This window comes from Puma concolor, chromosome A2 (assembly GCF_028749965.1).
Source record: "Puma concolor isolate L17-30 chromosome A2, mPumCon1.1.hap2, whole genome shotgun sequence".
NCBI lineage: Eukaryota > Metazoa > Chordata > Mammalia > Carnivora > Felidae > Puma > Puma concolor.
The window spans coordinates 6,677,552-6,700,106 of NC_141668.1; the positions used below are offsets into that span (position 1 = coordinate 6,677,552).

At 45.2% G+C, this 22,555-nt stretch overlaps 3 protein-coding genes across 8 annotated transcripts in view; 1 reads left to right on the top strand and 2 right to left on the bottom strand.

The window, feature by feature from the left end:
* LOC147582945 (GTPase IMAP family member 7-like) overlaps positions 1–22,555 on the top strand; it is a 252,532-nt gene that overhangs the window by 197,476 nt on the left and 32,501 nt on the right. The gene's annotated exons all lie outside the window — the stretch shown is intronic.
* LOC147582951 (GTPase IMAP family member 7-like) overlaps positions 1–22,555 on the bottom strand; it is a 226,695-nt gene that overhangs the window by 69,777 nt on the left and 134,363 nt on the right. The window lies entirely within an intron of this gene.
* Positions 15,528–20,865, bottom strand: LOC147582955 (GTPase IMAP family member 1-like). 5 transcript variants are annotated; one of them, XM_086686759.1, is made up of 4 exons: positions 20,750–20,865; positions 20,521–20,567; positions 17,889–17,938; positions 15,528–16,632 (listed from the first exon to the last, which is right to left on the bottom strand). In XM_086686759.1, exons 3-4 carry the CDS (start codon positions 17,929–17,931, stop codon positions 15,764–15,766), a joined length of 912 nt encoding a protein of 303 aa, XP_086542885.1. In that variant the 5' UTR covers positions 17,932–17,938; positions 20,521–20,567; positions 20,750–20,865; the 3' UTR covers positions 15,528–15,763. The 5 variants fall into 5 exon arrangements, with proteins under 5 accessions (XP_086542885.1, XP_086542878.1, XP_086542880.1 ...); XM_086686752.1 differs by lacking the exon at positions 20,521–20,567 and adding an exon at positions 16,956–17,177 and having other exon boundaries at positions 17,889–17,937; positions 20,750–20,835; XM_086686754.1 differs by lacking the exon at positions 20,521–20,567 and having other exon boundaries at positions 17,889–17,937; positions 20,750–20,863.

The following is a 22,555-nucleotide window of genomic DNA, read 5'->3' on the forward strand; positions in this document are numbered from 1 at the left end:
GTTCATGGAGATCTGAAAGTCACAGGATTCTCTTATTGTGTTTCTCTCTTTTCTGTGTTAGGGACCATCTTAACTTAAAATGTCTCCAATTGTATCTGAAAAATCCCATCTGGGCCACATAGTTTTCATTTGCCTCTGCAGAATCACACTTCACCCTAGCTCGTTGCCCCCTGAGGCTGATCTAGTTGCACTACATCGGTGGGGTCTCTTGCTCTCTGACTTCTGCCTGGCTGGCCAATGGGAAGTCCAAGTCAGAGGCCCTGTGGAAGTAGAAAAGCAAGGCTGGGGTGTCCATTCCCCCACCTCTATCTCTGCTGGGCCATCTCTGATTAACTGCAGTCCTACCCCAAAGGTCACAGCTCCTCCCTTGGTGGCCTTTCTACCCAACTCTTCTTCTGAATTCCAGTCTTTGTTCACCCCTTCAGGTGGGATTTAATTTTCTTCTCGATACTTTCAATGTCCCTGTGGTTTCCAAATTCCCTGTGTCCACAGTGTTTAAGGCCCCTTCCCTAAACTTTCTCCAAGCACCTAATGAGAGCAGACTATCTTTTTCCTGTGAGAATCTGATTGATAAATCTTATGGTACCCGGTTCTCTTTCAGAGCATCTTTATTATTGTTGATGGTTTTACATTCCCTCTAGTACTCGTTTTCTGACACCAGAAAAATCTCTCCTTACCCTTCCATGCTGTGACATTTGCAGTAAGTAGATGAAAGGTTCTGTCTTGCTAAAATAATAAACTTCAAAGTTAGATGGGTGACTCTCAGTCACTCACAAGGATTGCAGACATCCCAAATCCAAATTATTGGAATTTTTTTTGTCCTTTGTTTTGTCTGTGAACATGACTGAGATTGTTTACCACATCAGTGACTTTTCGGGAGATGAATTAGAGATTAAGTCTGGAAAACTTAAGATTCTAAATACCCGCTCATCCTAAGATTCATCACCAGTATTCAGAACGCAGTAAAAGCAACACGGAAGAAAAATCCTCTCATGAGAAAACATGTGTCAAAGACAAAGTGAGACCAAAGTACTCTTTGCCATCATGCAGTTCTTATGTTCGAAAGTACTTCCTTGTAAGTGACTCATCTGTGTGATGGTATCTCTAGAGAGCAAAGTATTCACGTTCTCTCCTGATGTGTTTCATTTCAGAACCGTTTAAAAGATATTTTCTCTCAGAGATATGCAGAAGCATTCTTAATACAGTTAACCTGTGTGAGGGCTGTTTGAATGTGCAGCTTATGTGAGCTAATTTCTTTTTTCCCAACCTTAGGTTCTATTTTGGAAGTAACACATACCCAGAGAAAAACGAGTAAATCAAATAAATCATTATCTCTTCACTTGACAGTTGAAATATTGCTCACTCACTTCTCTTAACATATTTTATGTCCCAGTTTTCCCTGAAGATGGTTCTATTTCAGTGCTGAAGACTGTGGTATTTCCAGCGTTTAATGTGTGCATGATCCCTGTTGTTGAAATATGTGATAGTCATGACTCATGATGGGGAATTTAAACAAGGATTTATAGAAGAAGACCTGAGGAAGGATGTAGGTGTGAAGTCTACTGTGAAGGATGTGTAGGATGTGTCCATGTGGGTGATGGGTAGGATGATTATGCTTCTGTTCAGAAACAGGAAAGTTCAGGGTGACAGGTAAGATTTTCAGGGGAAGGGTAGAGTCAGGAGCCACAGCGTTCAGTTAGGTTTGTGACAAGTTGAATATCAGATGTCAAAGGTAGGGTACAATATAAACGACCTGCATTAACTTGAAATCTGGGTCCGAAGGTTATGTGAAAGGCTTGGGGTAAATGTGGCAGGATGTTAACATAAATATCTCCAATTTCAGCTGAATCTTTCTAATTGCCAATACCCCACAGTCAAAAGCTATATGCCAGAAGATCCACATAGGATGCCCAAAGGAAGAAGCGAGAACCAGTTTTGTGAGATTTATTCCTTCAACTAATTTGATAGATATTTGAAGGGGTCAAGAGGAAAGGACTTTTTTTTTAGGTTTTATTTAAGTAATCTCTACACCCAACATGGCGCTCCACCTCATGACCCTGAGATCAAGGGTCTCATGCTCTTCCAACTGAGCCAGCCAGGCACCCCCGGAGGAATGACTTTTAAAAGAGAACGCTTCAATTATAAGGACAATGACAAATTAGAATTGGTCTATCCTTGGGGTTCATCTGTAGAGCAATCATCCCCCCAGTGCAGAAGGTGACCCAGGTGTACCGTGTGACTATATAAGGGAAGCCCCACAGGGACTCCTCTCTGTGTGCCATATCCAGCGAGATGGAGGTTTCCTCTTCCCGAAAGCTAGTGAGGTGGCCTCAGGACTTTGATGCTGCCAGAGGGATGTGGGTCGTGTATGTTAAGAGACTTGATGTGTGTCCTTTGGAGTTTGGCTTTGCTCCCTGCTGGACCCATGGGATACATGAAGGTTATTGCTGTGTTCTGTGGAGGGAGCAGGGTCCACACGGTGGTGGCTGTCTTGGAAGCAGTCAAAACTTTCACTAAGGAGCGGGGGGAGGGGCAAAAGTATAGGTTCCTCATATCAAATGTGGGCCATACAGTAGGGAGGCAGCCAAAGCCAGTTTGAGGGGGACTTGCCCAGGGGCCCAGCAGGGATCCCAACAGCTTCTTTATGGACCAAAGCTCTGGAAGTCCAGGCACCAGGAACAGACATGGAAGCAACCAGCGGGAGGGGAGAGAGTGGCCGTCTGTTGGACTTGTGATTGCAGATTCCCAGGGAAGACTCTCTAAAGACTCATTAAAGGTCTCCTGGGCGGGGGAAGAGCCACTAAGTATGCTGCCACCATCCCCCACCCCCACCAAGGCCAGACTACACCTGACTGGTCTTCAGTGTTCCTGCCTCTTCTCCCCCAGCCCATGAGCAATCAGAGCCAAGGCAAGGACAGGAGAAGGGCAGGTTGGCGAGAGCTCTAAGCAGCCCTGTCTACACTGCAGGTTCTTCTCCGGGAGCAGGCATATGCCAGGGATTGTAGAAAATTTACCCTTCAGTGAAACTGAATAATTTTTTTAAAGTGTTTATTTATTTTTGAGAGAGAGAGAGGGAGACAGAGTATGAGTGGAGGAGCGGCAGAGAGAGAGGGAGACACAGAATCTGAAGCAGATATGTATTTTGCTGATTAATTTTCATTCTTTCTCTTTCCTAATACACACTGAAAGCTAAATTTTAATTTTTCATAGGCTTTGAAATGCAGTAATTTAATTACACTTCATTCCAAATATTGATCAATTTCTGTTTTTGTCTCTTTTGACCCATCAGTTATTTAAAACTGTGTTCTCCAATTGCTAAACGTATGACATTTTATTTACTTTTCTTTTAATTACATTGTGGTCAGGAAATGTTGTCTATGTTATTTCAAAAATTTTAGAGCATCTCTTCATGGACAAACATAAGAACAACATTAATAAATTTTTCCTATGTACTTGAAAACAACTGGCTCAGAAATTTCATGAAATAGTCTACATATGCTCATTAGGTCTAACTTATCAATCATGTGTACTTTTTGATTTTTTTGTATCTGCCTGTTCTAGCAAGGAGAGGTGTGTGTTAAAATCTGTCACCATACATGGAGATTTGTCTGTTTCCTCTTGTGATTTGATTATTCCCTTTACACATGTGATGCCTCCCTTTGTGGTGCATATCAATGTAAAACTGTGTTTTGTCTTGATGCATGGGACTATTTACACCTGACGAACAGGGCAGGTGTTTCGAGACTGTGGTGTGCATTGAACTCATCTTCTCTGCTCTCCCCCCTCCTTACCCTCCCTCTGTGATTTTCCTTCTTTTACAAGGGAACATCTCATATCTTTTGTAATTTACAAATTTGTTTTTTGTTCATTTTCTGCTCCTTCAAGGACCACTAAACGATTCAGAAAGGCAAGGATCCTTACCAGCTCTCATTGCTGATGTATTCAGTTGCCCAGAACAGTGCCTGGCACATGATAAGCTCTCGATAATTACTGAATGAAAAGTCTATGTAGTTTGATATTCTGTTCTTATTTGTTTAGATGTGCTTGTAGGTTTACCTACACTTTTGTTTTCAAGTTTTCCCTCACTTAATGTTTTTGACTTGGATTTCTTCTTCAGTCCCCTCCAAAACTCTTTATTTTTTTTTAACTGAAAACATTGGTGCATTTATCATAGTTAAAACTTGTGACCTATGGGGATGCATATTTAAAGTTTTACTCTTTGCTTTTACTTGTCCAACCTGTTCCGTATTTCTTTTTCTTCCCCTTCCTCTGTGTGGTTTAAGTTGAATGATTTGGATTTTTTTTTCACATTTTGTGTTTTTCTCTCCTAGTTTGGAAATTATGTATGCTTTTCCTGTAATCACCCAATGATTACAACATACATTCTTAACTGTTCAAAATCTCAAGAAATCTGTTTTAATCTTCTTCATATACAACAAATTAGAACATTTTAATTCCATTCCCACCCTCAACCCCAATCTATATATTGTTATTGTTGAATATTTAATTTTCTCATTCTCCCCAATTAAACCTTAGGAAGCATTAGTATTATTTTACACAGTTTGCATTTGTTTAAACTTACTTTTTTTTTCACCTGTGATTTACTATCTGGATTACTTTCCTCTTGCCTCAGATACATTCTTTACAAATTCCTGTAATGAGATTGTGCTATTGTCAAGAAATGTCAGTCTCTGTTGCCTGAAATGGGTGTATGTATTTTGCCCTTAAGTTTTGACAGCAATTTTCTCTGAGACTAGGATTTCAGGTTGACTGTCATTTTCTCTCAGCACACAGAAAACGTACCTCCACTGTTTCCTGGCTTCCTCTGTTGGGCACCTGGCTGGCTAAGTTCATATAGTGGTTGAGTCTTACTCTCAGGGTCATGGGTTTGAGACCCATGTTGATGGGTGTAGAGCTTACTTAAAAAAAAAAAGAGGGGCACCAGGGTGGTTCAATTAGTTAAGCGCTCAGGTCATGATCTCACAGTTCTTGGGATCAAGTTTCACAGTGGGCTTTTCACTGACAATTCAGAGCCTGCTTGGGGTTCTCTCTCCCCCTGCTCCCTCCTGCTCACTCTCTATCTCTCAAACTAAGGCAAAAGAGCATGATATAAGATTTAGAGAATTTGGTGACTCATTAAAAAGGAACAACATCTGAATAATAAGGGTCCCAGAAAATGAAGACAGAGAACACAGAGAAGAAGGTTTATGTGAGGAAATCATACCAGAACACTTTCCTACCCTGAGGAAAGACAGACATCAAAACCCAGAAAGCACAGAGAACTCCCATCAGATTCAAGGAAAACCAACTATCAACAAGTCATTTCATATTCAAATTCACAAAATAAAGAGACAAGGAAAGAATTGTGAAAGCAGCAAAGGAAAACAGCCCTTAACCTACAAGTGCAACCAGATCAGGTTCTCAGCAGACCTATCCACAGAAATTGGCAGGACAGAAAGGAGTGGCGGGATATATTCAATGTGCTGAACTGGAAAAGCAAGCAGCCCGAAGCTCTTTATTCAGCAAGGCTGTTTGTTCAAAATAGAAAGAGAGATAAAGTGTTTCCCAGACACAGGAAAACTATAGACGTTTGTGAAAAGCAATCAGCCTGGAACGAAATTGTGTGGGGGACTCTCTCAGGGGAGAAAAGGTGAACCAAAGCAAAAAAAGACAAAAGCGACAAAGACCAGAGAACACCACCAGAAACTCAAACTCTACAGGCAACACAATGGCAATAAATTCATATCTTTCAGTACTCACTCTAAATGTCAACGGACTAAATGCTCTAGTGAAAAGACATAGGGTAACAGAATGAATAAGAAAACAAGATCCATCTTTAGGCTGTTTGCAAAAGACCTGTTTTATTATTTTTATTTTATTTTCTCTCTCTCTTTTTTTAATATATGAAATTTATTGTCAAGTTGGATTCCATACAACACCCAGTGCTCATCCCAAAAGGTGCCTTCTTCAATACCCATCACTGACCTTTCCCTCCCTCCCATCCCCCATCAACCCTCAGTTTGTTCTCAGTTTTAAGGAGTCTCTTATGCTTTGGCTCTCTCCCACTCTAACGTCTTTTTTTTTCCTTCCCCTCCCCCATGGGTTTCTGTTAAGTTTCTCAGGATCCACATAAGAGTGAAACCATATGGTATCTGCCTTTCTCTGTATGGCTTATTTCACTTAGCATCACACTCTCCAGTTCCATCCATGTTGCTACACAGGGCCATATTTCATTCTTTCTCATTGCTGTGCACATTTTCTTAAGCACCAATTCTCTGATACAGATTTGTGAGAAAGGACAATGAGATAGGGAGATTTTAATTCTATTTTTAATTCCTCTTGACTTAATAGTTGCTTTTGTAGGAAAAATGCTTTGAGCAGGCTTATGCAAATGAGGCCCTTAGACTTTAAGTCAATTGCTTCTTGTGGAGCAGTGTGGAGTACGCGGGGAACAGCCTACGTAGCAAAATTAAACATAGACGCTGCACACCTACCTCGTTCTCACCCTCATGGTGAATTCCCTTGATAATCTCCCAACCAAATTTTCATACAATTCTTTTTTTTTTTTAATTTTTTTTTTCAACGTGTATTTATTTTTGGGACAGAGAGAGACAGAGCATGAACGGGGGAGGGGCAGAGAGAGAGGGAGACACAGAATCGGAAACAGGCTCCAGGCTCTGAGCCATCAGCCCAGAGCCTGACCCGGGGCTCGAACTCACGGACGGCGAGATCGTGACCTGGCTGAAGTCGGAGGCTTAACCGACTTCGCCACCCAGGCGCCCCAATTCTTAATGCTTCTTCATTCCTCCATGAACTGAGGAAAAGACAATATACCTCTTGCTTCCTGAACTTGGAGAGGTGGAATCTGGGACACATGTCTCATTGATTTATTCTTTCTTCCTCTCTGTTTTCTTTCCCCTAGAAGAAGACAGAGTGTTCTCAACTTCTGTTATCTGGACATCTACCATATAAAATTCTATTGGGCAGCAAGGGAGCCCTGGGCTTTGTCATGCAAATTGGACAAGTGATAGACTATAGGCAATCCCTTGTAAAGAAACACCAACCCTGGATTACAAGGCTGTCATGTTTTCACAAATCCTTTTTTTTTTTTTTTTTAGTCTAGAAGCTGTTTGTTCAGGTTTTTCTCTATACTGTGTGAAGCATTAGCATGTATCAGAGCCATCGGGAAGACTTGTTAAAGTACAAAGCCTGATTCAGTAGGCTGGGGGTGGAGCTTGAGAATCTGCATTCCCTACAGGTTGTGTTGTTCGCAGGTGTTGTCCATGCTGCTCATCTGGGACCATAGCTTCAGAGTGACTGCCCAGTAGCAAATAATCTCACATTTCAAAGGGACAAAGTCATTTCAATCATATTCAAGGCATTTCCCTCGTTCCAAATGTTACCAGCTAGATTCAGGATACCGAAGACTCCTCGTCTCCAAGATTCTCAAGTATACATGCAAAGAACTAAATCAAATAAGGCAAAATACCAGATTTCTATCAAAAGTCTAGGACTGCCTAGTAAAGAGGGAGTGGAGACCAGAGCAGGGGCCAAAAGCCGAAGTTGGAAAACTTTATTCTTCTCCCTGAATGGAACAGAGCTAGTCGCACACCCTGGGGCCATCTGACAACCAGATTACTATCCAAGAAGGTGACTCAGCTGGGACCTGCCAGAAAGAATTTCTTTGGTGTGTATCTAGAATGGAATAAGGGACCAAAAGTGTGGGTCACGTCTGGCCCCAGTAAGCTAAGACGGAGAAAGTACCATCTGTTTCATGCTTTTAAAAAGTAAAACATAATAGGAAAAAGTGGTCTACTGAACTATCCTAACATTCTCACATTGTGAAACAGATCAATCACTGTCTTTCATGAGGAGATCATTTATGAAGGGCTCACAGCAGAGTTTCTGCTTCCCTGGGGTGGAGGTGGAGGGATCAGCACTTTCTCCTCTGAGCCAGAGAGAGGAGAGTCACCTCTTGTATCCTTCTCTGTGAATTTCAAAAAAATGCTAATGAGGTGCCTGGGTGGCTCAGTTGGTCAAGCATCTGACTATTGATTTCCTTTACCTGAGTTCATACTCTCATGCTTTCCTGAGTTGGAGCCCTGAGTAGGGGTCCATGCTGACAGTGGAAGGCCTGCTTGGGATTCTGTCTCTCCTTCTCTCTCTGCCCCTCCCCCTTTGTGCTATCTCAGGCTCTCTCAAAATAATAAACTTTAGGGAAAAAAGGGAGGTGGGATTATACCAGGTGGGCCTGACCTAATCAAAAAATATTTAAAAGCAAGAGATTCTCCCAATGGAGAGAATATCCATGTTGAATATCCATATTGAGAACTGCCTATCAAGAGGGGCAGCCAGGGTGACCCTCTGGGAGGAGGAACTCAGTCCTACAACCACAAGCAACTCAATGCTGTCACCAACTTGAATGAATTTGGAAAAGACCCTGAACTCCACAGAGGACACCACTGAGCAGCTGACTCCTTGACTGAAGCTTCAAGCAACTCTGAGCACAGGACCTAGTCAGGCCTTGCCTAGACTCCAGACCCCCAGAGATGGAGCCAATAAGCGTATGTTGTTTCAAGTTGCTAAGTTGGAGGTCATTTGTTAGGCACCGATAAAAAAGTAATGCACTTGTTATGTTTATAGTGAGTTTCTTTTAAATAGCATGTGGTTGGCCTTGCTTTTTAATCCAGTCCTACAGTCCCTGCTTTTTATTCCGGGGTGTTTAGACCATTCATCACAGTCTACATGGAAGTACTATTAGACCACTTCACATGTCATTTAAGGAACTTACACTAGTGTACTTAACAATTTCTCCCTCCCGGGTGTTGTCATGCCTGACTTTCACATACGTTGTAGGTCCCTCAATACACTATTACTATTTTTGTTTTAGACAATTATCTTTTAGAGCTATAAAGTGTAAGCTACAAAATGTCGTTTGTATTATCTTCCTTTTTGCCATTTCTGGAGCTTTTTATTTCTTTAGGTAAATACAAATTTCTGTCTCGTATCACCTTCATTCCTTCTGGATGAGAAACTTCCTCCAATATTTGTTGTAGCACAGGTAAGTCAACAGTGATTCAGCTCAGCTTCTTTGAGGCAGCCTTTAGCTCACTTTTATATTTGAAAACTATTTTTATTGCTTAGAGAATTGTGGGCTGACACTTTTGTTCTTTCAGTAATTTAAAGATGTTACTCAATTGTCTTTCTGATTGGAAGCTCTGACAAGGAATCATCTGTAATTACAATCTTTATTCCTCTCATATAATGTGCCTTTACACCCCAGTTATTTTTAAGTCTTCCTCTTTATCTTTGGTTTTTAGCAGTTTGAGTATGAAGTGCCTAGATTTTTATTTGTTTGTTTCTGTATTTATCCTGCTCAAGCTTCTCTGGGACTCTTGGATCTGTGTCTTGGTGTCTTCCCTAGTTTTTCGAAACATCTGAACCATTATCTCTTCAAGTGTTTCTTCTGTTCATTCTATTTTTTTCTCCTTCTGGTACTTCAGATACATGTGTGTTAACCTGTTTGATTTGCTTTGCAGCTCCCGGATACTCTATTCCCTTTTTCTTTTTCTCACTCATTTTTACTTTTGTTTTCATTTGAAGAATTTCTATTCTCTCTTCTTCAAATTCACTGACTCATGTTGAGTCAACTGTGTTGACTGATGTACCTGCTAGGGAATACTTCATCTCTGATAGTGCTTTTGACTTCTACCACGTATGTTTGATTCTCATGGTTTTCATCTGTCTGTTGAAATTTCCCCATCTTTTATTTCATGTTGTCCAGTTTTTCTTCAGTCCTTGTTGTTATTTTAAAATCCCTGTTCAGTTTCTGGACTTTTTGTGAGTCTACCCTGTTGATTGTGTTTTATTTTTCTTCTCCTGCTTTTAAAACAAGTTTCATAATTTTATTAAATTGTAGACATAGGAGGAAAGGAGCAAATGAAATAAATAATATTGATGCCTAGATACAGAATCCCTTGTCCTCCATCAGGCTGTTAGGGTGGGATTTGAGTCAGCCCACAGGGAGTTGGACTGGTTGGGATTGTTGCTACAATTATCGATGGAGCAGCTAAGGCCCCATATTTCTCTAGGGTGCCTTGAGCTCAGTGTGGGCACTCAGATGCCATGTGGTTTTACTCAGTGTTCTCATCCCGTTTACCTTCAGCTTCCAATCATCCCTACACACTCTGCTTCCCAGAGTCTCTCCAGGCTCATGATGGATGGCTGGTGCTTATCAATCATTGCTCCTATGGCGTGTGGGGGCAGGGCAGCACATATGTCTGTTGTGGTCCAGCCTGAGTCTTAAGCATGGCCTGTGCACCTGGGCCTGGGGATGTGGACTTTCTCAGTAGGTCTGACTGTACTAGGGTTCTCAAGAGAAACAGAAACAGATGGAAAGATATCAATATCTATAACTACCTATCTCTCTCTCTCTATCTCTCTATTTATTGATGTAGATATATATCTATATCTACAGATACTGGTATCTTTCCACATTTGCACTTTGTAACTGGCATCTAATCATATCCTACCTTATACTTCCACTAGCTCCCAGGAATATACACACAATAATGTGCAGTATTTATTATTGTGAATAATACCTGTGGAGTATGTATGAGTGTGAAATGTATCTGTGAAATCTTTTTTTTTTTTAATTTCTGAGTATTTACTATTACGAAAAGTTTCCTCTTGGATTTGATGATTCTGTATCACAGTTTTATGGAATTTAACCTACAAAGTGGTTTCATCATATTATTTCATCATACACGAAAGCTATCAAGATGAACATTACTGTGATCATGTCAGTAATGAAACGGAACCCCTTTCGGCCCCACCTCTTGGAGCAGGTGCATAGGGGATGGCTCTGAGACAGACACAAGTCCGGGGCCACGTGCCACACCCTGCTCTCCCCGCCACTCCTTCTAACGCGCCCTCGTCATGTCCCAAGTAGGGCTTTTTACCCGTGGGTGTCAAAGCCGTCCTTTGATTCAAGCATGCATTTCCGTATGCGAATTTAAAAGCCATATAACTTATATTTACTTTAAATCCCATTTCTATATGCAAACAAGACAGAAACAAAGAACAATTGGAGGGCATGTATGGACACGTGTGCACGAGACAACGTGAAATGAAAGAATGACAGGTTAAAGTCAGCCCCACAGTGCGTGCTCGTGCACACGCCGCCCTGGAGGCAGAGCTGGGGACAGCGGCCGTCCCCCAACCCCGGCCCCCTCCCTGTTGCCCCGCGGGTCCCCGAGTTGCCTGGTTACCGAAGGGATTCCCCCTCACTCAGAGCCCCCGTGTGAGCCCCGCAGGGCTGCTGAGGACGCTTCAGACGGAGATTAATGGTGGACTTCCGCCCAGCGGCACTTCACCGAGCCCAGCTCACTGCAAGGGCCACCAGGGCCCTCAGGCCTCCTGACCACAGCTCACCACAACCCCGAAGTCCAAGCTGCCACCCCCACTCTGGCGCCCCAGGAACTAGTGGCATCTAAGCACAGGCGCGCGCGGGCCCTTCTAATCCACGTGGAACTGGGATGGCCCTAGGGGTCCCCCCAACAACCACCTTCTCCACGTGGAGCTGCCCCCACCTCCCGCCAACACCACCTTCCTTCCAGCCCCTGACCCTGGGCCAGGTGAGTAGGTGCCTCCTGTTGCATCCACACCTCCGGACTAGAGCATGGCTGATTTGAAGTGAGGAGCTAACTTCCTTCAAAGTGTTTTGTCACATTGTGACAGAGCAATAAGGAAACCCTATGGGTTGGTTACACAACCTAAGGATGGCATCTGATTTTCTAGTGATGTGGCGGTCAAGCACTTTCATGGGCTGGCCTACCCCCATTAAACTCCATGGTACCACCATAGCAGTGGAATGTCGGGGTCTGAGGCTTTCCAGCAGTGCACCTGTGGCTCCCTCTTTCTCCATTCTGTGAGAGGACCTCTGGGTTTGCTTTGTTTTGTTTTGTTTTGTTTTGTTTGTTTGTTTTGTTTTTTTGCATAGTAACCCATTAGAGAAGCACAATGAAGACATTCCCCAAATTTCAACTTCACCTTGGAAAGTCACGAGCCATAATAAGTGCTAGAAACTTGGAAACTGTTATTTTCAGTATAGTTATTTCTCTTTTTTGGCAGTAAATTATTGTAAAGGAAATAAACCGATGTGTCAGAAGTAAACATTAATATGTATGACCCTGACATCACTTTCACGGGTGATAATAAAACATCCAAGGGTCACAAAGGGCCAGATCTAGCCGGGTATAAGAACTAGGACTGTATTAAGGAAGGTCAGTGTCTGCTTTGGTCTGAATGTTTTGCCCCCGCACAGGTTTCATATATTGAAAATTTCGTGCCCAAGAGGATGGTTTTAGGAGCTGGGGCCATTGGAAGGTGAGTCAGTCAAGAGGGTAGATCCCATATGACTGAGAATTGTGCCCTTCTACAAGAGGCCCCAGAAAGCTGACTCATCCCTTCCACCATGTGAGGACACAGCCAGAAGTCAGCAGTTTGCAACCCAGAGAGGTCTCTCACCAGATCCTGACTGAAATCACATCTCCATCTTGGACCTCCAACCTCTAGATCCATGGGGAAAATTCTTCTGCTATTTAGAAGTGGCCCAGTCTGCGCTTTTTTTAATTTTATTTTTTATTTTTTTAATATGAAATTTATTGTCAAATTGGTTTCCATACAACACCCAGTGCTCATCCCAACAGGTGCCCTCCTCAATGCCCATCACCCCCTGCGTCCCTCCCACCCCACATCAACCCTCAGTTTATTGTCAGTTTTTAAGAGTCTCTATTGGTTTGGCTCCCTCCCTCTCTAACGTTTTTTTTTTCCTTCACCTCCCCATGTTCTTCTGTTAAGTTTCTCAGGATCCACATAAGAGTGAAAACATATGGTAACTGTCTTTCTCTGTATGACTTATTTCACTTAGCATAACACTCTCCGGTTCCATCCGCGTTGCTACAAAAGGCCATAATTCATTCTTTCTCATTGCCAAGTAGTATTGCATTGTGTATATGAGACACAATTTCTTTATCCATTCATCAGCTGATGGACATTTAGGCTCTTTCCATAATTTGGTTATTGTTGAAAGTGCTGCCATAAACATTGGGGTACAAGTGCCGCTATGCGGCTGAGTATGCTGAGTATGCATCAGCACTCCTGTATCCCTTGGGCAAATTCCTAGCAGTGCTATTGCTGGATCATAGGGTAGTTCTATTTTTAATTTTTTGAGGAACCTCCACAGTTTTCCGGAGCAGCTGCACCAGTTTGCATTCCCACCAACAGTGCAAGAGGGTTCCTGTTTCTCCACATCCTTTGGCCATCTGGATATCTTCTTTAGAGAAGTGTCTGTTCATATTTCCTGCCCATTTCTTCACTGGATTATTTGTTCTTCAGGTGTGGAGTTTGGTGAGTTCTTTATAGACTTTGGATACTAGCCCTTTGTCTCATATGTCATTTGCAAACATCGTTTCCCATTCTGTTGGTTGCCTTTTAGTTTTGTTGCTTGTTTCCTTTGCAGTGCAGAAGCTTTTTATCTTCATGAGGCCCCAAAAGTTCATTTTTGCTTTTAATTCCCTTGCCTTTGGAGATGTGTCATGTAAGAAATTGCTGCGGCTGAGGTCAGAGAGGTTATTTCCTGCTTTCTCCTCTAGGGTTTTGATGGTTTCCTGTCTCACATTCCGGTCATTTATCCAATTTGAGTTTATTTTTGTGAATGGTGTAAGAAAGTGGTCTCGTTTCATTCTTCTGCATGTTGCTGTCCAGTTCTCCCAGCATCATTTGTTAAAGAGACTTTTTTTTCCATTGGATATTCTTTCCTGCTTTGTCAAAGATGAGTTGGCCATACTTTTGTGGGTCCAATTCTGGAGTCTCTATTCTATTCCATTGGTCTATGTGTCTATTTTTGTGTCAATACCATGCTGTCTTGATGACTACAGCTTTGTAGTAGAGGCTAAAGTCTGGGATTGTGATGCCTCCTGCTTTGGTCTTCTTCTTCAATATTACTTTGGCTATTCAGTGTGTTTTGTGGTTCCCACAAATTTTAGGATTGCTTGTTCTAGCTTCAAGAAGAATGCTGGTGCAATTTTGATTGGGATTGCATTGAATGTGTAGATAGCCTTGGGTAGTATAGACATTTTAACAATATTTACTCTTCCAATCCATGAGCATGGAATGTTTTTCCATTTCTTTGTATCTTCTTCAATTTCCTTCATAAGCTTTCTATAGTTTTCAGCATCCAGATCTTTTACATCTTTGGTTAGGTTTATTCCTAGGTATTTTATGCTTCTTGGTGCAATTGTGAATGGGATCAGTTTGTCTTTCTCTTGCTCCATTATTGGTGTATAAGAACGCAACTGATTTCTGTACATTGATTTTGTATCCTGCGACTTTGCTGAATTCATGTATCAGTTCTCGCAGATTTTTGGTGGAATCTATCGGGTTTTCCATGTATAATATCATGTCATCTACAAAAAGTGAAAGCTTGACTTCATCTTTGCCAATTTTGATGCCTTTGATTTCTTTTTTGGTCTGATTGCGGATGCTAGAACTTCCAACACCATGGTAAACACAGTGGTGAGAGTGGACATCCCTGTCATGTGTCTGATCTCAAACCCTCAGAAATACAAGCAATTCTCAGGGAATACCATGAAAAATTATATGCCAACAAATTGGACAACCTGGAAGAAATGGACAAATTCCTAATCACCCACACACTTCCAAAACTCAAACAGGAAGAAATAAAAAATTCGATCAGTTATCAAAAATCTCCCAACAAATAGGAGTCCTGTACCACATGGTTTCCCTGGGGAATTCTACCAGACATTTAAAGCAGAGAGAATACCTATCTTTCTCAAGCTGTTCCAAAAAATAGAAGGGGAAGGAAAACTTCTAGACTCATCCTTTGAAGCCAGCATTAATTTGATTCCTAAACCAGACAGATACCCAGCAAAAAAAAGAGAACTACAAGCCAATATCCCTGATGAATATGGATGCAAAAATTCTCAGTAAGATACTAGCAAGTCAAATTCAACAGCATATAAGAAGAGTTATTTACCATTTTCAAGTGGGATTCATTTCTGGGCCGCAGGGCTGGTGCAACTTATGCAAATCAATCAGTGTGCTACATCACATTAATAAAAGAAAAGAAAAGAACCATGTGATCCTGTCAATCAATGCAGAAAAACCATTTGACAAAATTCAGCATCCTTTCTTTAAAAAATACCCTGGAGAAAGTTGGGATAGAAGGAACATACTTAAACACCATAAAGGCCATTTAGGAAAAGCCCACAGCTAATATCATCCTCAATGGGGAAAACCTGAGAGCTTTCCCGTTGTTGTTTTTTTTTAATAGCAACTCAAGCGGACTAAGACAGTGTCTACGTTTTGATAAATGCTCACACACACACACAAATGTTTGTTTCCCTTTGCCATGAATCCACTTTCTATATAAAACACTACCAGTCAATGCACTATTTTTTCAAGAAGGAAAAATACATCCAAACTACTAAAATGAATTAAGGACATTTGAAAGTTAACCACATTTATTTGAATAGTGTACATATAGTCAAAAGTGACCTTTGAATGCTAAAAGTGAACTTGAGCCTTTGCAAAGTCGATACAGTGTCCAAGGCGTCCTGAGTCATTAAGACTCCCAGTCTGAAACTCCAGGTTTCCTTTGAAATTGGGTTTAAGTTCCCCTCAGCGCCTTGACCCAGCCCCTTTACCCTCCAGGCTCCCCGCATTTGGAAGGGCAGCTCCTTCAGTCTGGGCCTGGAGCCCCCCGCTGGAGAAGCAGCAGGACAAGTAACAGTGCGCCCCCCAGCAGCAGGAGCGCCAGTGGCCACCCCCGCCTCGCGGCCTCCACCCAGCGCCGCCCCCGCCCCCACTGCCGACCCCACCCCCGCCCCAGACCGCGGGCCGCCAGCCGCGCGGCCACCAGGCGGAGCGTGTCCTCGGGACGCGCGTGGCGCCGGGCCCACGCCAGGCCGTATACGTCGTCGGTGAAGGGCGCGCCGTCGTGCTCCAGCGCCAGCCGCTCCACCAGCGCCAGCAGCTCGCCCACCTGCGCGTCGCGCTCGGCACCCGCCGCCCGGTTGTCCAGGGCGCACACGCGGCCGCCGCACTCGGCCACCAGGGCCCGCAGCGCGCGGTTGTCGGTGGCGCGCACGTAGTCGTGCAGCGAGCCCCCCTCCAGGTCCTCCCGGCGCGTGAAGACGAGCACGGCGCGCGCCAGGACGCCGGCGCCGAACAGCTCGCGGACGCCGCGCGCCGCCTCCTCGTCCTGGGCGGTGAAGCGGCCCAGCTGCGTGACCAGCAGCAGCGCGTGCGGCCCGGGCGCCGAGAGCAGGTAGCAGCTGGCCCGCTCGGTGCAGTCCGGGTCCGCGTGCCGGCCTTGGGCGGTGAAGAGGTCGGGGGTGTCGGTGACCTCCACGCGCCACCCGGCCCAGCTCCTGCTCCCCAGGGCGCAGCTTCTGGTCACCGGGGTGGCCGCGAGCCTGGACGGGAAGAGCCTGTGGCCCAGAATGCTGTTGCCCGTGGCGCTCTTGCCCACTCCGGTCCTGCCGGCCAGGATGAGCCTGAGCCTGCGCTCCTGCTCGAGCGGCTGCTGGTCGTCCAGGTCCTGGGAACCTGTGAGGACAGAGTAGGCGTGGGCCGCCGGCCTGAGAGCGCGCGTCCTGCTCCACCGGGGCTCCGGGGTACCTCCTGAACGGAGGAGGGCGTCCCTGAACGGAGGAGGGCACCGACGCCTCCCGCTTCTGCTTGTCCAACCAGGCCTTTCCCAGGCGCTCTGGTTAGAGCTTATGCGACTCCGGGGGCATCTTTAGCCACCTTTCTTCCATCTTTGGCTCCAGTGCTTGCACCTGCCCCCCAATCCATGCTCTGGCACCGGGTGCACACTGCTCGGAGGGTCCCCCTCGACGGTCGCAAGCCATGACTTCAACTGACATTACCTGTGGTCGTCCGCACCGTGCAGAGCTGCTCCGTGCTTGACGACTTCCCAGGCCTCTGCCAGACTTCTCCCAGGGCCATCCCAGTGAGGAGATGCGGGAGGGCACAGAAGGCCTGGGAGTGAAGGGCTGTCTGGAGTCCCAGACACCCCGGGTTGGAATCACAGCCCCGCATGTGTCAGCTGTGGAACCCTGGGCAAGTTTAGTCTAAGCGTTCAAGGTCTTCTGCATAATGGGAGGGGTGACAGAGAGTTGTGTCTCCCAGAGTTGCTCAGAGTATTAGGTGACAGGATCTCTTTGCTTCTTCCCTTCCTCCACTCCCCTCCTCCTCCCTCTTCTCTCTAGTAAACCTGCTTCCAGTAAGACACAGTTAACCCTCCATCCTTGTTCACGGACACAGTCTACCTGGTAAACCGTGTTCCCTCTAGTCCATGATCTCAACCCTCCACATCTTCTGTGGGGATCGGAGTAGATGTATTATCCTCATTGTACCCTTTGGGACCCAAGGCACAGTCTGGTCAAGGCACTTAATATCCTACAGTAGGGCAGGGGCAGAGGTCCAGCAAAAATGCAAAGCTGGGGCTCTAGCTGTTTCACCCCAGCATGGGGACATGTCTGGGATTTGTCTCTGTTCAGTCTTTTTTTTTTTTTTAATGTTTATTTATTTTTGAAAGAGACAGAGAATGCGAGTGGGTTGGGACAGAGAGAGAGGGAGACGAATCTGAAACAGGCTCTAGGCTCTGAGCTGTCAGCACAGAGCCCAACGTGGGGCGCGAACTCACGAGCTGCGAGATCATGACCTGAGCTGAAGTCAGACGCTCAACCGACTGAGCCACCCAGGTGCCCCAATGTCTCTGTTCAGTCTTGAGTTAGTCCATGGCCTTGGGACCCAGAGCTGATGCCTAGGGGCAAGTACACACTGAGATCAGTTCTTACCGTAGGCATTTTCTTCATCCCTGGCCATCTTGCGTCCTCCCATGCCCACCTGAAAGAGTTCCAAACACAACCTGTTAGTTCCTTCATTCCTTCAATCATTCATTCGTTTATCGAATAGGTATAACTACCTAAGGTGGCTCAGGCAAGGTCCAAAGAGCTGGTGACATCGCAATGAAAAGGTCATGCTTCCTGCCCTCCTCTGAACATCAGAATTTGGGGAAGAACCCTGGAAGGACCTGGTTGGTATTGGAACCAAACCGTGCGGTCCTTTGGTGAGCCTCATTGGTCCTTTCAGGGACCCTGAATGCAAATGACAGAATGGTGGTGATAACCTGTCCTCTGTGTCAGTGAGTGAGCCTTAGCTGAGAATTTCCCAGGTAATTTATGTCAGTGGCATTAACTGTAGGCACAAAGTTTTCCCAGAAGAGTCCACAGCCAGGGGAGACTTTGGAAAACCCTGAGAATCAGAAATTCTCCTCAGTGACTTAGGGAACCACCTTAGGGCGGTTGGCCAGGGATGGGCGGGGGTGGGGGACAAGAAGAGAGTTTGCAGTTTGCTTTTGAAAATTGGAAACGATACCTATCTCCCATGCTGATGTGAAGAACCTGTGATCTGCTCTCCGAAGACCAAAGAATTTGGCTTGTGTCATTTGTGTAAATATGACCTGTGTGCTGGAGAGATGGGACACTCCCTTCCGGCTCCTGGTGTTCCTGCCCCGAATCTGAGGCCTCTCAAACTAAGCGATGACCACAAGTCCGGCAGGATTTACTACAGCTAGCCACTCAGTGATGGAGTCTGCTTGATCTCACGAGGACCTGGTCACGAGGGCGCAGCTCTGCTCTGTCTGCTTCGCCAGCCCTGTGTCCCACTCACTCCCCTTCTGGGTCAGCTGCTCCGCAGAGGACAGGTTTCAGGGCCTTTCCAGCCCACCTGTGCGCTCACCCCCATGACCACTCCTTCTCTCCCACGTTTCTGTCTGAGTCTTGTCTGTGCTCCGCCATCCATTTCAAATGCTACCTCTTCATGGCAACACCTGGCTACCGTGGGTGACCGTGCTGTGTCCCATGGGCAACACACAAGGACAAGCAAAGGGAAGGGTTGATTGATAACTTGTCTCTGACCCGTTAGATGACAGGTTTGTCTTCTGCGTAATGCCCCTTTCGGCTCCCCAAATCCCTTGGTAAAGTTGATTCCACAGGCCTCAGGTGAGTAGTGATCTTGTGTGTAAAAATTAGCAAACTCCCATAACTGACTGCACAGCAGAACTGGAGAAACAGCCAGAAGATTCAGTGCAAGGAACAAGAATTTAGCTAAAGCAAGAAGTCCTTATCGATGATGAAAATGACCAAGTGTGCTCTAGGAAATCCACCAGACTCCTGGCCCCTATGGGACTTCCCAAAGGTTTGCGATGGTTTGGGATGGGATTTGAAAAATTCTTCCAGAGTTTCTGAGAGCTGACATCTGGCGTTTAGAGGCTTGGATTCATTGACTGATGTAGAACATGGAGACTCCTAGCATCTGAAATGCGATTGGATATTATGTAATCCCCTGCTTCCTGAACCTGCTGTCTTTTGGAGGTATCTATGGGAGTCTTTAAAATATATATTTGACCTTTTGTTTCATAGATCTGTACTTTAATAAGAAAAAATTGGGTGCCTTTGTGGCTCAGTCTAAGTGTCTGACTCTTAATTTTGGTTCAGCTCATGATCTCATGGTTTGTGGGTTTGAGTCCCTCATCAGGCTCTGTGCTAATAGCACAGAGCCTGCTTTGGATTCTCTCTCCTTCTTCTTCATGTATGCCTCCCCTGCTCACATGTCTGTCTAAAAAATAAACAAACAAACAAATAAATAAATAAATAAATAATAAATAAACGTTAAAAAAACGGTATCTGTTACCCCTCCTCCTGAGGGATTTCTTTTTTTTTTTTTTTGTAATTTTTTACTGTTTCCTTATTTTTTGAGAGATGGTGAGACAGAGCATGAGCAGGGAAGGGTCAGAGAGAGAGAGGGAGATGAAGAATCCAAAGCAGGCTCCAGGCATTGAACTGACAGCACAGAATCCATCCCAGGGCTCAAAGCTTAATGGACCAAGCCACCGAGACACCCTCCCCAACCCCCAGAGTGATTCTAATGCATCGGGTCCCTGCTTTGAGTTTCTGAGGCATTCATCCTGTCCAAGCCCTTCATTTATAGCCAGTGTGTGGGGATGAAGAGGACTCCAGCGCACAGAGCCCTGGGCAACTTGGGCGGGGGACGGGATGTGCAAGGACACACAAGCACGTGTACTGCAGAGGTCTGAAGACCATGTTCATAACTGTTGCTGGCTCCTGCAAGTCCCTGGGGGTGCACAGGGCTGAGGAGGTGGAGGGTGTGAGTGGGGTTTGGCTCACAGACACGATTTCCACTCTGCGATGTGTTCTGAGGTTAGACTCACTTGTTTGTCCTCAGAAATGTCTCTCTCCTTGGCTGCACATGCCCTCAGAGGGAGTGTCTGCAGCCTTCTCCAGCGTGCTCAGCCCTGACAGTGCTTCTAGCAAACACTTTTCTGACCAGGCGAGGAGCAGGACAGGATGAAGTATGTAGTCCCAAGTAAAAGTGTGCGCACTCCACGGCTGGAGAAGATGCTTACCATTTCTTCTTCCCTTGCTTGTTCTGAAACTCAGAGCTCCCTGAAAAACCTGCAAGGGTGAAGTAATTCTTTCTAGATCCAGCTCCCCTTCCTGGGAGGTAGTAGAATGCAGGCGCCCACTCAGTGAGCTGCAACCAGGCCCTGAACTCCTTACAGCCCTCCTACCCCCCCCCCGACCTCCTCCACTCCCCCCTGCCCCAGGTGGCTCCCTTCTTTCCCCTGTGTGCTCACCTTCCAGCAGAAGTGGTGACAGGCCCTGCTGTTGGCTGCAGAAACCCGCAACCTGGTGCTGTGCCTTGGGTTGTGAGTACAGAGGCTGTTCCTGCCAACACAGAGCAGGGAGGAAGTCTCAGAGCCCAGGGAGGGAGGGCCCAGTGGTGCCGATTTAAAGGGACAGAACATGGGCCAGGTGGGCCAGCGAGTGGTGCCTTTGCGTTGTTTCCACTGTGCAACCCACCCCCTGCTTGGGACTGTGCTGATCCTTTCCTAAGGTCGCCATGGCACCACATCTTGTTCCTGGGAGGGGCTGTAACCTCAGTGAAGGGCAGTTTAGATTTCTGAGGCCTGTTCTCAGTTTTGAACTCTGCTAATCTTATCTCCAGTTGCCGTTTGCTTTTTGGGTGTTTTCCTAGAAAATGGCCTCTTGAGAGTCTCCTTCCCCAGGAATCAGGGAGGAATCCTTGAGTGGACATCATTGTGGACAAGGCCACCAATGTGGTCCTCTCTGCCATCTCCTCATTCCTAAAGAAAAAGAGGTCTTTTCAGCTATTAAAGATCAGACACCAGGAAGAGGATGGAATTTTCATAGGAGACTTAGTCTGGCCTCAAGTTGGTATCTCTGACCCAAGTGTCTGTTTCTCCTCTCAGGAGGTCATGAGAGAGGAAAATAGCCAGACAATTTGTGGAGAGAAGGCTACAACAGCGTATGGTGCTATGTGCCCCGGACCTGGTTTGTTCTGGAATCAACTCTGCGATCTTGCCCAACTCACAGTTTCTGGAGTCAACTCTCCCCGTGTGTAGTGAGGGCTGTCAGTTAACCTGAAGCTAATGCTCTGGGGCCTGATTTTTAGCCAGTCTTGCCAGTTCATTCTCTCTAGTGAAGATACCTCACCCATGGCCCTCTACCTTATCCCCCCACACCCTATCCAGCTTTATTGAGATATAATTGAAATGTAACACTGTAATTTTAAAGGGTGCAATGTGTTGATTTGATACACTCTTTATTGCTAAATAATTGCCAGCACAGTATTATTAGCTAACACCTACATCACATCACATATTTACCATTGCTCTTCTTTTGAGTGAGAACATTTAAGATCATCTACTCTCTTAGTAACACTTAAGGTATGATACACTGGGATGAGACATAATCACTGTGCTGCACATTAGATCCCCAGAACTTATTCACCTTATAACTGGAACTTTGTACTCTTTGACCAATGTCTCCCCATCCCCCCATCGCCCAGCCCCTGGTCACCACCCTTCTACTCTCCATTTCTATCACTTTGGCTTTTTAAAATTCCACATAAAAGTGATATCATACAGTATTTGTTTTTCTCTGTTCGACATGTTTCACTTACGATAATGCCCTCAAGTTTGACCCTGTTGTTGCAAATGACAAGATGTTCCTCTTTCTTTTCACAGAACAATATATATATACCCATAGATGGACCCTTAGGTTGCTTCGACATCTTGGCTATTGTGAGCAATGCTGTAGGGAGCTTGTGAGTACAGATCTTTCTTTGAGATCTTGCTTTCATTTCTTTTGGATAAATACCCAGAAGTGGGATTGCTGGATCAAATGTAATTCTACGTATAATTTTTGGAGGACCGTCCATACTGTTTTCCACAGTGGCTGCACCAATTTGCGTCCCATGCACAGAGCACAAGGCTTCCCTTTTCTCCACATCTTCCCTAATACTTGTTACCTCTTGTCTTCTTGATGATAGCCATTCTCACAGGTGTGAGGGGAAACCTCATTGTGGTTTTGATTTGCGTTTCCCCTGATGATGGTGATACTGAGCACATCTTCATGCA